This window comes from Sparus aurata, chromosome 19 (assembly GCF_900880675.1).
Source record: "Sparus aurata chromosome 19, fSpaAur1.1, whole genome shotgun sequence".
Taxonomy (NCBI): Eukaryota; Metazoa; Chordata; class Actinopteri; order Spariformes; family Sparidae; genus Sparus; species Sparus aurata.
This window is the reverse complement of record NC_044205.1, coordinates 23,527,586-23,542,911: the sequence shown is the minus strand read 5'-3', so window position 1 is coordinate 23,542,911 and position 15,326 is coordinate 23,527,586. Positions and strand designations below refer to the sequence as shown.

At 42.9% G+C, this 15,326-nt stretch overlaps 1 protein-coding gene across 3 annotated transcripts in view; it reads left to right on the top strand.

Moving 5' to 3' along the window:
* Nucleotides 1–13,073, top strand: part of myo3a (myosin IIIA) — a 66,444-nt gene extending 53,371 nt beyond the window's left edge. For all 3 annotated transcript variants that reach the window (XM_030397471.1, XM_030397470.1, XM_030397469.1), the window contains 7 exons: nucleotides 65–188; nucleotides 283–1,615; nucleotides 1,710–1,854; nucleotides 5,486–5,577; nucleotides 6,719–6,759; nucleotides 10,430–10,765; nucleotides 12,387–13,073. In XM_030397471.1, the coding sequence (XP_030253331.1) occupies nucleotides 65–188; nucleotides 283–1,615; nucleotides 1,710–1,854; nucleotides 5,486–5,577; nucleotides 6,719–6,759; nucleotides 10,430–10,765; nucleotides 12,387–12,501 (2,186 nt within the window). In that variant the 3' untranslated portion in view covers nucleotides 12,502–13,073. The remainder of the gene's footprint in view (nucleotides 1–64; nucleotides 189–282; nucleotides 1,616–1,709; nucleotides 1,855–5,485; nucleotides 5,578–6,718; nucleotides 6,760–10,429; nucleotides 10,766–12,386) is intronic.
* The last annotated feature ends 2,253 nt before the right edge of the window (nucleotides 13,074–15,326 follow it).

Below are 15,326 nucleotides of genomic sequence, written 5' to 3'. Positions count from 1 at the left end.
TGGAATCATTTATCAAACACAATATAGGCTTTGTGACACTGGTTCGCCTTTTCTTGTTTTTCAGTTTGCAGGGGCTATCTGGCGAAAAAGAAGTACAAGGAGTTGGTAGACGAGAAGAACAAAGCTGCGACCAAGATCCAGGCCCGGTACAGAGGGCACAAGGAAAGGAAAAGCTTCAAAAGGAAACGGTAAAGGACAGAGGACACGATATAGCACCTCAATATAGATGGCAAATTTGGTGGTGAAGTTTTTTTGACAAAGATGTACCAATTTTGTTTGTAGGGAAGCCAAACAGAAAGAGGAAGAAGAGAAAGCCCTGAAAGAAAAAGAGGAAAAGACTCCTGAACCGGAGGAGAGCACCAGCGAGGAAACTTCCCCTGCCCCCGACAATGAAGCGACGAACGAGGACGAGGAAGCCAAGGCTGCCGTGGTTCTCCAGAGCAACTACAGGGGCTTCAAAGAGAGGAAAAAGTTTAAGGAGAGAAAAAAGACGATGGCCGGAGCAGAATTAGAGATACCGCCAATGGAAGGAGAAGGCGGGCAAGAGCCCACCAGCAAAGAGGAGCAAAGGGAAAAGCCAGCTGACGTACAAGAGGAGAACGACGAAGACGAAAGTACGTATGAAGCGGAGGACAACGACGACAGCGACCACACACAGGTGCCAGAAGATGACGAACATACAGGGGTGGCAGATGAAGCGGTGATTGAGGACGCACCACCTCCACCACCACCACCAGCAGCAGCAGGAGCAGATGCTGGAAATGAAGAGCGGGAAGAGGAGAAGAAGGAGGACGAAAAGGCTGAGGAGGAGGAGGTCGTCAACGTAGAAGAAGAAACCAAAGCTGCTACTGTTCTTCAGAGTAATTTCAGAGGTCACAAAGAGAGGAAGAGGCTGCAGGAAGAAGGCAAGATCCCGGCCAAGAAACAGAAAGCTACAAGTCCGACAGGCGAGGAGGACGTGTCCGAAGTTCAAACACCGGCAGAAGAAAACAGCAGCGAGGAAACAGAAAAGGACGGAGAAGCAGAGGTCGCTCCGGATGTTTCCTCAAGTGACGTGAAGGCAGACGATCAAGACGAGGCCAAAGCAGCCGTGGTTCTCCAGAGCAACTTCCGCGGCCACAAGGAGCGTAAACGCCTCGAGGAGGAGGGAAAGATTCCGAAGAAGAGGAAGAAGGAAAAAGAAGCTACACCAGAACCTGTGAATGAAGAAAAAGAAGAGCAGGTGGTCCAGACGGAAGAGCCAGCGCCAGAATCCCAACCGGATCCTTCTGCGGACGAGGAAAAAGCTGCTACCGTCCTCCAGAGTAACTTCAGAGGCCATCGGGAGCGAAAGAAACTGAAAGAAGACAGGGAAACTCGACAGACAGCAACGGAAGAACCCGCCATTGTTGAGCAAACTGTAGAGGAGGCAGAGGAGGAGAAGGTCCTGGATGTTATTGACGTGGAGATAGAGCGCAAAGAGGAGTCGGATCCTGAGAAGGAGAGGCAGGAGGAGGAGCAGGCTGCTGTGAAGATCCAGAGTAACTTCAGAGGCTACAAGGACCGGAAGAACCTGAAGGCCAACAAGCAGACGGCGCAGTCACAAGCCGCACAACTGGAGAGCTTCTCCAAAGAGGTCATTTCACCAAACACGCATTTTTATCAGCTCTCTCTCCGACTCCGTCCGTCTTTCCTCCTCGCATATTGTTTTTGTCAAATCTCGTCAACAGATCACAAAGACGTCTCAGGACTTTCTGGCCCTGCAGCAGAAGCTGAATGAGATCATCCAGGCCCATCAATCAAACCCGGAGAACAACGGCATGTTTGTGAGAGGGAAAACAGTCAACGGCTTCCCTCCCCAGAATCACCAATCAAGTAAGATGATTGAGATTGGCTCTGTGAAAAACAGATTATGAAGCAATAAATACCGAGCATAATGTTGGCACGGATTGACCCGAGGTTAATGCGTATTTGGATCCCCGAACTGCAGATAGTAAAGGAGGAAATTTATCTTTTTCTTTTGGTATATTCATCCTTCAGAGAGTCTTTTTTTGATTCTGCTGCACCGAGGTTAACCCTCGCTGACACGCAGCCAAATAGAGTTCATGTTCACCAAAGTAAGTAAGGGTGAAAACTGTCATTTCCTGTCAGACGGAAAAGAAAAGAAATGATTATGTCGGAGACTTGATTGTTCAATCTTCCTGTTCGGTGCTTATTATTTCAAAGCTAAAGGTGTGTGAGCTTGTGCCAGCCATTTTTCCACACTTTTCATGTTTTCTTTATGTTTAAAAAAACCCCCGACATTTTATTACCGTCCTTTCACAGAATAACTAGATGTTATCGACTTCTGAAGGCTTGATTAGATCAGGAAGCCCGGGACAGTCAAGTGCCAAAACAGGAAGCGCTTCTCCACCCAGTGTGTCATCAAAAAGAAAAATTTGATTTGCACAGGTGATAGGTGTAATTGCTTTCAGGGTGGTGAGCGGGGGGGGGGCAAAATTGAAAGTTTGTCGTCTTTGCAAAACGGAGCTGGCAGCTAAAATGTCTCCGTCGTCGCGGGGTTCAGGTGTCCCGAGGATATAATGTAATAATTATGTAATAATACCAGTGATTGTCTTTCTGTCACTGGCATCGTGATTATTCCGACTTTCATTTGGTCTTTGGTGACTCTTTGAGTTTTATTACACAACACAGAGTGAAGTCTTGCAAACTTTGAGGTGATGTGTTCATTTATGTCAGATCTGCCTCCATTTTCCATAATAAAGAAGCTCAGTGTCCGACAATCAGTGTTCACATGGGACAATTTTGCGGCTGTTAACTGCATCCAATACCGCTTTCAGTGCCAAAGCAGAAATATGTAAGTAAAAATGTTGTCTGTGAGAGCTTAGAGGTCTGTCTTTCCCTAACCTGAACCAAACAAAGTTCATACTCACATCAGCAAGGAACAACTAACTATAGCTGTTCTTAGCTAGTTAGCTCAGTTTCGCCGCGCAGCTAGCGGTTCCAGCTGAGAGCTCAGGGACCGAGATGGGTCAGGTTTTCATGCTAGTAGATGTCGTTGCAACACAATACATCGACATCGTAACGTCAAAAACTGTTATTTCTTGACATTCTGTTGATGATTTTAGTGAATATTTCAATGTTTTCAAGTAAAATTCCTACGTGTTGCCCCTTTAAAGTAACAGTCCAACAATAAAAGACATAATTAATGCTTTTTTTAGAGCCAAAATCTTCTCTGCAGCATTAGCATGGACTCTGTCTGAACATGGGTAAACAATCTCCTTTTTTTTATGTGCCAAGACGAGATTCTTAAGAACTTGTGACTTGTCCAAGATCATTGTTAAAGAATAGTTAACGTTCTATTTAGCGAGCTTTACTGGTGCTGATTTGCAGATTGTTAAGCAGAGCCGGGCTGTCTGTTTACCACTGTGTTCAGCTAAGCTAAGCTAACTGGATTTTGACTGTAGCTTGACATTTACTGCGCAGACATTAAAGTGATATAGAGTCAAGATTCAGAGTCAGAAAGCAAATAAGCAGCCATCCCAAAATGTCAAAAATATTCTTTCAACGTGCAGCTGCGGTGTGCTTATAAAATCCGCTTCAATCTGATTTTATGTTGGCGACGAATGCAGAGAGAGAGAGAGAGAGAAAGAGATTTTCACAGAGTTTCACAGCAGAGCACAATGTTCCTGTAATCGAGGCATGTTTGCCCTTTACAGGCATTTCTTTAGCACAGCGTGTTGCCTGAGGTGAAGCAGAATGAATTATCTGTGTTATTTCCAAAGGCTGCTGCAACTCCTACAAAATCATGCTTTTCAGCCCCACCGGGTCATTTCTCCATCGACCGTCCGAAAGCCGTCCTCGTAAATTCTCCCAACGTAATAAACGTGGATCGGAATCATCTGTGACACGCGCGGTGAAGGCGGAGGGCTGCCAGTCACACTGTTCTTCATGGGAAAGGTCGTCAAATGTTAATCACGCTTTGTGCGCCAGCGTTCCCAACAATTATGGCAGGAATTAATAAGAGGGCGCGTGAAATTGGCTTTACTCGTTTGCGCAATCCAGAGTGACCTTTAGATGGAGTTGTTCAATAATAAAACAAACTTTTCACCTCCTCTACCTGAGAGCTGCGGCACATGATGGATTGTTTTATGCTGCGTGTGTTTCCCGTTTATATGAGCAGCGATTAATAATGAGCAACAAGCAAAAGGTCACGGTAACATGGTCATAATTGCGATATCACGTGCCCAAAGAGGAATTATATATAATAGATTACAACACATCCTGTACAGTATGGAGGATGTTACGCAAGCACACTTCACTCTATACGTTCAGTACAGTTCAGCGAATCGATCAAAGTTATCGGACACTTTGTTTGTGTCAAAGGTTGCTGCACATAATCTCTGTTGGAAAATTCAAACTGGCTAAAGGCCTTAGGGTCAAACACCATGTATGAAGGGGCAGTTCAATAAGCACAACACAGTCAAAAGTCAGCGCAGTGTCAAATCACATTCAGGGAAAGCCAACCAACCATACGTGTAACGATCCCACCGGCTCTCGAGGCTGTTTGAAGAAGCAGTGAACTGTATATGTGGGTGTAAGCACAGGAAGAGATGGTCAGTTTTATTCTCACCTCCGCAAAATCAAATGGCGTTGTTAAGGTTACAGGTTTCTGCAGACATCGTGACAACCCTTCATTTAAGTGAAGGGAAGACAGACAGGAGGTTCAACTGACTAAACAACAAGTAATTCGACACAGGAAACCAAGAAAGAGACTGTTTGTTCCGACTTACAGCTGAAAAAACACGAGACATTGTGCTGCTTTTCTTTAAGATGACATTTATTAAGAGAAAGTGCTCAAGGTGCCCTGCTGACCTGAGCATTTAAGTCCTGTCCATGTATCATACAACCAATAACTAAGTACATTTACTCATGTGCTGTACTTAAGGATATTTTAAAGGTACTTGTCCATTTTCTGCTTCTTTATATTTCAACTGCACAACAGTTTGGAGGCAAATATTCTTCTTTTGACCCAACACAACATTTTTTTGATATTTACTAGTCATTTTCCTGCGTTTGATTAAAAAGAAACAAATACTTATTCTTTGAAAAATATGTACTAAGCTGCAGTTTTTACGGATGGACACAAATCACACAAAAGATCTGGAAGTACTTTTACTGCCTTAAAGTTGCAACATAATCATAAATCTTTTAAACTGTGTATAGATTTCCAAAAACACAACTTTAAATGACATTTACACACTTACACCTCCTAATTGTTGTTGAAGGCATTCTGGGAAATGTAGGAAAGTATATAACAACATTTAATTGGAAGCAAATGCAAAAATAAACCAGATATTGTAGATTGATGATGTGTAAATGTATATTTTTGGGTCTGAGTGTCTGTTCATGTCAACACGTAACGTAAGGAAGTAAAACATCACAACCAGTCAGTTTTTTCTTGGAACAAATAGACGAGTTTTCACTGGTTTTGTTCCTTTTCCAGCTGACAAGAGACTCTCGCGGACCCCCCGCAGGACCCAGCAGCCAAAGACCCTCAACACACCGGAGGACTCCACCTATTACAACCTGATTCATGTGAGTCATAGAACAGAGATGGAGAACGATTTCAGATACATACAACAACAAAGCTCTGCCACGTGTCAGTGTTACTGCTTTCCCGACTACCGGCTCCCACAATGCACTATTGATCGGCCGCGTTTCTTTCTATAGTGCTCTTAACTACATATGTTCATAAAGCAAGAAATATCAGCCTGTTTGGAAGTTGTCTGTAAAAGTTTCTTTATGTCATTTTTTGTGATGTTTCGTGAATTTCAGCGATCAATAGTGCAGCGCAAAGTTGCTCTTTTTCAAGCCCTTCAGGTTTGTTTACTATCATGTCAATACATTTTATTTGATCTATAGTGTTGATCAATACTGAAAAACATTATAATGCATTCAATCAATAGTTGAATCAACTAAAAATGAAGACCAGACATTCAAGTCAACATTTGATAACCTTATCACTTAATGTGCCATATTTTTTTTAATGAAAATATAGAAGCATTTTAAGTAGTTTTAAAACAAATGATAACCCGATGACTCACTTACAAATTTGATCACATGTATTGGAGCTTGAACGTAGAAATGATTATGCTAACTACTAAAACAGTGGTTCCCAACATAGGCTCACATCCCCCCAGGAGGGTCACATGAAAAACAATAATCAAGGCTGCCTAACATGCCTGCAGTGACGATGCTAATTTGCTGATGTTTAGCAGCTATAATGTGCATCATCTTAGTTTATCTTGTTAGCATGCTAACAAATGCTAATCGGCAGTTAACAATGTACAGCAGAAGTAGATGGTGGCGCTAGAAGTAAAATTAGCTAAGTTAGCATCAAATTGTTAGCATTCATCCTGGGGGAGATATTACTGCTGCATTCATGTGCTCCTCCGACGGTCCCACTTCCTGAGTTGGAAGTCCTTTTTCCGACATTGGTGTCAAAATATTTGGAAATTAATCTACTAGTTGACAACGCATCGATTGATTGATGAATTGATGCCGTTTTAGCTCGAGCTACTCTTTAGCTAACTGGCCTGGGCTGTTTTTGCTTCGTACTGAGGGGTTACAAGCCAAAAGGTTGAGAACCACTGTTCTAAAACCACTTTCTCTTGCTAGAGATGAGGAGTGTTTGATTGACACGTGGTAATCTGTCCTCTGTCTCTTCTCCACTCAGAGGTCTGTCCAGGATGATAAACGCAAGCCGAGGAAAGAGGAGTAAGTGGCAAGTTCTTATTTCAACCTCATTTTAACAACCTATCACTACTGTTTTAAGAGCTTGGCGTGCTGCCTGCTTGCTTGGCACGCCGGGTCCAGAGTAATGACTTTAGCCTGGCACCGACATAAGGACAGTGTCTGGGTTCCAAACTTAACGATCTGCAGCGTCGCGCACATCCTCTGTGAAAATTAATTAGCCTCATCTTTCACCGTGGTTACATTAGCTAAAAACACAAGTTCAACGTCAGAAAAACGTAAAATGTGTCATATATGTTGCTAAATTCATCTGCAGATCGGAATTTTTCCACACAACATAAAGCAGCTAGAAAAAGTGTGTGTGGATGTGTGTGTATTCATGCATATGTATGTGCCGTAGAGGCCACAAGGTGAGCGTACCGCCCAGAGTGAGGGGGTGAAGATAGACCGATAGGGCTGGCTGAACAAGAAGGGGGCCAGGGTACTTTATCACAGCAGCCTGAAGAGGCACCCACACACACACACAATGCAACACAGCGCTAAACATCAAGGGTAATAATTTGTTAGCAGATAAATAAAGCCGGCGATGGACAGGAGCAGTTTACATGCATCATTAAGGATGAGAAGGTCAGCAGGAAAGATAGCATCTCTGCCCAAAGCTGACAGCAGAGGAGGATGGGAGACAGGAGAGCGTGGGTGCAAAGAGGAGTGGAGACTGAAGAGCAGACAGAGGTGATGATGGTAAATAGGAGTGAAGACACCGAAAAAAGGAGAAATGAGGAGTCAGATTTCATCAACCTGTCTTTCGTACTTTGATGTCGACAGCGTTCCTGTGTAAAATTTCTCTGTACCAGGGGGAAAACAGTCTCTTATGTCTCTGATCGCAGCCGCAGCGGCTTGCTGGAAGTAAACGGAGGAAAAAACAAGGTAGTTAGCATGAGCATTGAACCAGAGATGAACCAGCCTGTGAAACAATTCTGGTTCAGCTATCAGGGCAGAAGTGAAGTGTTCCCCGGCGGCTTCAGCAGGAAATAAAGAGCAGCTACAAATTGCAAAACTGCAAATCACGAATTTTAGAGCTCGAGTGCTTCTGTGCGGTTGAATGCCGGCGGTATAGTCGTGGCTCTAAGCTTCAGACTGTGATGCTTTACATACTCGGCTAGCATCATGTTTGTATGGTCAAGACAACGATAATAAATATTAGACTTTCAGAATGAATACATATTTTGACTTTTAGACTGTTGACATTGCGAAACAGTGGCGGTTTTGAAAGGTTTACCTACCAGAACTACTCGGTTAGGTTTAGAAGAAGATCATGGTTTGGGTTAAAATAGGTACAAAAGTTAAAAAAAAGTTGACTTTTATTTATGCACAGGACTTAAACTCATGTCTCCTGGGTGGAAGTCCTGTGTTTGATCCACTCAAACATCCCCTAATGTGGACTTTTCTGTCTCTTTATACTACACTCAAAAAAATGATGCTACAGAGTGTCTACAACATCATACTTTGCCACGTTGAGAGTGAGAACCGGCTGATTTAGAAACAGCAGTGCTTTGAGTGAAATGCTAATATCCGCAATATCAATGCTAAACTTCCAATATTTAGCAAGTGTGTATACCAAAGTCAGTCACATCTCACTATGTATGGAATATATGGTGAGTCCGCAAATTTATAGTGTCGTCCAAATGTGTAGTGGAATTTGATATACTAGGGGTGTACCAAAATATCGATACTACGATATATCGCGATATTTCGTCTTGAGGTACGTTATCGATACACTGGTGCCAAATATCAATATTTAATATTTATTATTTTATTTAATAATATTTAAGTTTGTTTTGTAATTTCTATAAAATGGATTCAGTGCAATCAATAAATTCTGAAGTTCTTCAGTGATGTATCGTGAATGAAATTTCTTGCAATATATCGATTATCGCAGAATCGCTGTTTCATGCTATTATCGTTATCATGGGCAAAATATCGCGATGTTATCGTAATGCGAGGTACCCGGTGATACCCAGCCCTATATAGCCCTATACATTTGACTCAAAGTTTCCCACAATACATTGTGAATGGTAGTGTACAACCAGTGGTCAATAACCAAGCAGTATATCCCATCATGCATTGTGCTGGAGGGGAAAGAAATATCTAAATGATGTCCCAAAGTGCTTTTTTATTTGACTGATGAGCTCGTGATATATGGGGGATGTTCACTGTGACTTAATATTCTTTAAGAGATGTTAATTTGGTAGATGTTAAGATATTTCACAGGATAATAAACATTTTAAAGACGGAACCCTCAAAACAACCAGAAACATGCAGCATCACAGAATGACCTCTCATTGTCAGAAACTTGTAATTATGCTATGAAAACATTAGCTTTAGCCACTTTAACCTGAAAGCTCTCCTGAACTTTAATCATACGATGTAAATTGTTCTCAGTATTGATCAGGATCTGTGTGTGAAAACTTAATAAATATTCATTTGACGGGGTCGGTGTCATCGAGGCTGCTCCAGTCACATAATTCAGCCAGAGAACACGGAGATAGTGTAATTACAATCAAGGGGACATTTTCATTTGAGCACATTTATCATGATTCATCAGCGGAGTGATTGTGTGTCGGTGGTTATAAGGTCAGCTCGGGCCTCAAACGCATCACAGTGTTACTTTAGAGTTTACTGAGCAGCGTCGACAAGTCGGATGTTGCAGCTGTGTCGTCACGGACGCACTGATTTCCAATAGCAGCCATCGCTGCATGTTAATAACGTGTGAGATGTATTGATCGCCACGCGGAAATTCACTTTTTCTCGGCTCTGTTCGTATGGAGGTCAGATCGAAGGTTCAGCTTCATTACAGCATCTCTGGAGCCGGAGGGAGGCTTTAATATTGTTCCACAAACATCATATATAATGATAAACAGTGAACATTTTACATATTTTTACTCAAGAAACACTTTAATGCATGACTTTGCATGTACTTTTAGTTCAGTAAAGGATCTGAATTCTTCTTCCGCAGCTGAATGATTAACCGATACTGTCCTGTACGTAAATGAGCTACAGTAGGAAGAACACAACCAGTTGTTACAGATCAGTGAACAAACAGGCTTTATATAGACCACAGCTACTGAGGCAAACCACTGCAATCAAGACAACAGATCACAGGTGTGTGTCCTCTCTAAAGGAGGTTAACATACAAAGTACGTTTATACAGTAAAGTGAAAAAAGACAGCATTAGAACCTCGAACAACTCAGCCGGCACTTGTTAGTGATGAAATGTGTAAATGTGTCTGATTTTGTATCCAATCAAACTCTGATACTTGGTGCCCTGTTGATTAAAACTGCTTTGTGTTAATGTTTTAAGATATTTCAGGTCCAGTTTAAATCTCTGTGAGGGAGGACACGCCTGTGATCTGTCAAGTCTTGATTGCAGCCGATAGGAGGAGTCTATTTAAACATCTTTGTGTCTTCCTCTGTAAGAAAGACAAAGTCTGAAATGTTTCAGTGGGTTATTTTAAAGCGCTGTTATCCTCATTGCTCCAATCACATCTCAAAGGAACCTGACACCAGATGTCTTTTGTTATCATGATGAGTATTTGGAATAGGAGTTACCAGACTGGGCTGTTCATAAACAGTCATCGTGAGTAAACGGTCTGTAACAAAAGTCTGTCCTCCGTCCCTTCTGTTTGTGCTCCAGTCCAGGAAAGCTGCTGGATGTAGACGACCATTACTACAGAGAACTGACCACCAGCAGGTCTGCACCCTGCATCTCCACAGAGGACACGTCGCAGGGGGCGTCACCTGAGAGGACGATGTCTCCAGAGAGGACGATGTCTCCAGAGAGGACGATGTCTCCAGAGAGGACGTTGTCTCCAGAGAGGGCGAGGTCTCCAGAGAGGACGAGGTCTCCAGAGAGGAGGAGGTCCTCGGACACGATGCAGGCTGCAGAGCAGAGACCAGCTGCAGCCGGCAGACAGACCAGAGAGAGGGCCGTCACCGAACCACAGCCTTCCACACCTGCCACCGACAACAGGTTTGTCTTTGCATTGGTTTTCGTAAAGGCTCCGATGGTCCAGTCTGGACTGGTTTTATATCTGAGACGTCAGAGATTTGACCTCTCTGTCCTCCGTTCCGCTCTCTGAGTGTTACTGTTTTTTGTTCTAAATCACTGCAGGAAACACCAACAACCTCCAAGCTAGCAACCTTCACACTGACAATGGCAAGTTACTAACTTCAACTGAACTCTTTTTAACGCTAACAGCGCGAACGTTAGCAAGCTAGCGGCTTCTAGCTTTTCTTTCTTGCAGATTTAGGAACATTAATGCCAGGGCTTGCCTCCCTGCCTGCCAACCAGGTTTCCCCCGACACTATTTTGCTGCAGCACCCTCAGCCGTGCACTAGACTTGTGTGATTGGTTTAAAGAATACAAACAAGCCAGAGTGTTTTTTTTCACCTATACTGTGATAATGGGAGCTTTGGACACAGGGATCTGTGTGAGTCTGACCTTCAACCACACATTTACTTTACTCCACCACGTGGCACCATGTGTCTGCCAAGTGCATGTCGCCAAAGTCACCAGTCATGCACCACAAGTATTGTGGTTCCATGTAAGCTTTTCCAGTTGGGAACGTATTTTTCCCAGTTAATCTGACACCTCATGAATGCGCTGTAACTCTTACCTTTTAGACGACTCTTTGGACAATCATATCAGCTCCTCGAGTCTTTTTTTAAAAGCAGCGGAGAGTTTACTTCCTGTTTTTGGAGGCCCAGCATAAATGTTCAACGCCACAAACATGCATCTACGGCAGACGCTGAAATTCCTATCATCATAAGTTTTTACATTTATTTTGTGACAGAATTATCTCGGCCCGTTTCCTCGCCCTTCAGGACATTTATCTACCACACCTCCTGACTGTCACCAGAGACCGGAGCTGTCTCGGTTGTGAATGGCCTCCGTGAACTCTCTCCAGCTGTCCGCTGATCTAAAGTCTGTGTGCACTGACTACATGATAGTGTATACTGGTGTATCTGCAGGAAAACTGTGCTAAAGCAAACGTTTAACTGTAAATTATAGTTGTTTTGGTTTACTACATTGATTGAAAAGGCTGCTCTGCTCTGTAAAACTGTGTTAAAAGCGAGCATTTTGATGCATTTAGGTGACTGCGGGAACTGAGATACCCACCAGTTAACATTACAGAAAATTAATTTGCTCGCCTGATTTTAAAATATTAATAGAGGACGCCTTTAAAATTAAAGCCTGCAGATGGATCACTCAACCCAGCTGCTCAGTGATGGATGCAGGGTTTAACTCGACTCGTACATCCGACATTAAATCGTGCCTGTTACATGAAAATGTTAAGAGTGCGGTGCTTCTGTTTTTTCTACAAATGCCACCCCTGCAATTCGCATTCCGGTTGGTCATCGCCCAGATGTTGACAAATCCACGTACAGATTCCATCTGTTTCCCAGTCTCCGCCTCGCCGTCGCCTCCGACTGCCCACGCTCATGATAAATGATCCCCGAAGACGATAAACAATATGAAATATTTCTCCCCAACGTGAATCGTTTCATCTCCTTTCTCCCGCTGTTTTTTTCTTTTTTTGTCTTCCTCGTGTTCGTTGTGTTGAACGTGTTCCCTCCTGTGTCGTTGACAGGCGCTCCGTTCCCAGGATGCCCTCCGCAGAGAGCCACGCCGAGGACAACCCGTACGACTTCAGACATCTGCTGAGGAAGACCTCGCAGAGACGGAAGCTCATCAAACAGTACTGAACGCAGCGCTGAACTTTTGAGTGATTTGGCTACATAATCTGAAGCACGGTACACACTATGTGGCAGTGTGTCCTGCTGTATGATGAAGGAGGTTTTGATCACATCTTTTTCAAAAACCTCGAAAAGCACCGACTGCATTAAGAGTCACCAGTCTAAAGTATCTAAAGGTTGACAGGATGAAGGTAAATGTAAATAACACTCCACACTTTAAACTTGCTGTAAATGAATGTTTTATGTATGTAATTTTTAAACTAGACATCACTGCTGCTACTTTTGCTGCTGCTAATTTCGTGTTCCTCTAAAACTGTGTGTCAAATATTGTGCTTGAGGTTGTTGTCTCTGTCCGTCTAAACATCGTAGTAGAGTTGTATAAAATATGCGTAGATCATGTAAATACGAAAGCCATGCTCTTACACTTGAATACTTTGCATTTCAATCCATTTTGAAAGGACGCACATTTGGAAAAAATCGGCTTCAGTGTCGTCATGTTGTAAGAAATGTACATTCTCTCTCTCTCTCCTCGGCTGTAATGTCTGTTTTGTTCATTTAAACATAAAATATATCAAAGTCCTTGTGATGTTTCCTTCATCCTTCAGCTGAAAACACTGAACTGTTTGAGGTTTTTCTGGGTGATCAAAAAGATTCCAAGACATCAGAAGCAGCTGCGTCACGTTGATATCAAACCAGCTGTGGTGTATGTTCTTCCTGTTTCTCACGTTGCTGCGAGCATTTCTTTTGAGATTCAACCTCTGACATTTATGTAACATTTAACAGAAGAGAAACCCCCACAGGAAATGTTAGTCGATTCCCAACTACATGCTGACTGCACAGAGTGGACATAAAACTGCATTGCAGGCCAAAAACATCCAGACAAAACACAGACGGCAAGAGAGGAGGGTTAGAACAGAAACCCTGCAGGGGAGGAGCAGATGTAGACCTGGGATGGATCAGGTAGAGAGAGGGAACAACATCCTGGACACTTTGACGTGCAGACAGGGGGAATCGAACCAGCGACCTTCAGATAACAAGACACTAGCTCTACCCCCTGTATGTTATTCTGTACATATGTTTACAGGAAGGTTTTGTTTATATGGGTCAACTGATTTTAGGCCTGTCTGATTATAGGATCCAATATTTTGTCTGATTTATCGTATTGCCGATCACATATTTGTTTAAATGTTCTACTTTGGCTCTGATGCAGCAGTAATCTGTGAAGTAACTCAAGTTATCAAATAAATCGAGTCAAAAGTGCAATACCTGCCCCCAGAATGTAGCGGAGTGAAGCAGGGAAGATTGGAAACACTCAATTGCAAGTAGAAAGTAGCTCAGAATTGCACTCAAGTGAGCCGCAGTACTCGAGTAAATGTACCTAGTTACATTCCATCACTGGGGACCACAGACTTACAGTCACTCCACACACAAATATAAAAGTATTCTGCCTTTTCTGAAGGCTTCGATTGATTTCAATCAGTCTTTCTGGTTTGTTTTTGTTTGGCGTTAGATGGTTTCTGCTGGTGATTCATGACAGATGTGACTCAGGCTGGCTTTCACGCCTGCAGGGCCCCGTTTGAGTTTCTCATTCATGGATAAGCAATGAGAGAACAGCGCAGGTCAGGGTGACAGCGTTTGATTGATCGCGCACTTTAAATTGGATAATGTGCTGGAATGAGGCGATGATACTTTATACTGTATGGTTTTTTTGTTTTTTTGTTTTTTTCTAACCCAGATTCCATAAACCAGCCACCAAGATTCTTAAGCAGCAAATCTCAAGGTTGAAATTTTATTTAAGATGACACAATGGCTATACACCCAGCTTTTCTCGATACTTTAGGTGAGAACGTCGTGGATGATCATGATATTTATATGCGTAAAAAGACCCAAATGCGCAATGACGCAACAAAAACAAAAGGTAAGGAGTAACAGCTTGAATACTTTTGTAGTAAGAAGCCTCAGCACTGAGAAGAGTGAAAAGGGGACACGAATTCCTACTTTCCTACTTTTTTGTTCTTTTTACCGTATTTATCCTAAATCTACAAACCAGCGCCCATACAGAGCCATAATTAGTAAATATGAGGATATACACAGGACTCAATCGATAAATTCTGTTTTAATATCACATAACTTTGGATATCAGCCATCATTTTCTCAGTACTTAAGGTAAAAAATGGCCTGGGGAATCCTATTTAGTTGTGCCAAAATGCGCAATTACGCAACAAAGAAGGAGATGGGGGGAACTGCTGGCCTGTAAGAAAACAAGTAACGAGTAATAGATTAAATACTGTTGGAGTAACGAGAGCCAGACAAAAGAGGGATCGTGCACACTTTTTTCTGTTTATTTTTAACCAAAATCGACAAACCAGCGTCCAACCAGAGTCATGATTAGTGAATATGTGGATTCACACAGTGACTGGATAGTTCCATTTTATTTCAAGGTGACAACACATTGGATATCAAACATGCTTTTCTCAACATTTATGGTAAACAAAGTCTTTACGTGTGCCAAAATGCGCAATTACGCAACGAAGAGGGAGCTCGCCTCGAAAACTACAGCTAGAAAACAAGTAACGAGTAATCGCCCAAATACTTCTCGGAGTAACGAGCCCCGGCACTGAGAGCGGAGAGGAGGGACCAGTTCGCACTTCGTGTATTTGAAGCCCCGCTGCTTCCTCCAGCGGAGGCGGGCAATTACAGCCTCCGGTCTCCGAGAAATAGATCCACGAGCGCGGGGCAGATGAATCAGTGAGTGTCTGTGTGTGTGAGAGTGTGTGTGTGTGTGTGTGTGTGTGTGTGTGTGAGTTGAGTACGCGGTGGGGGGGGGACCAAGT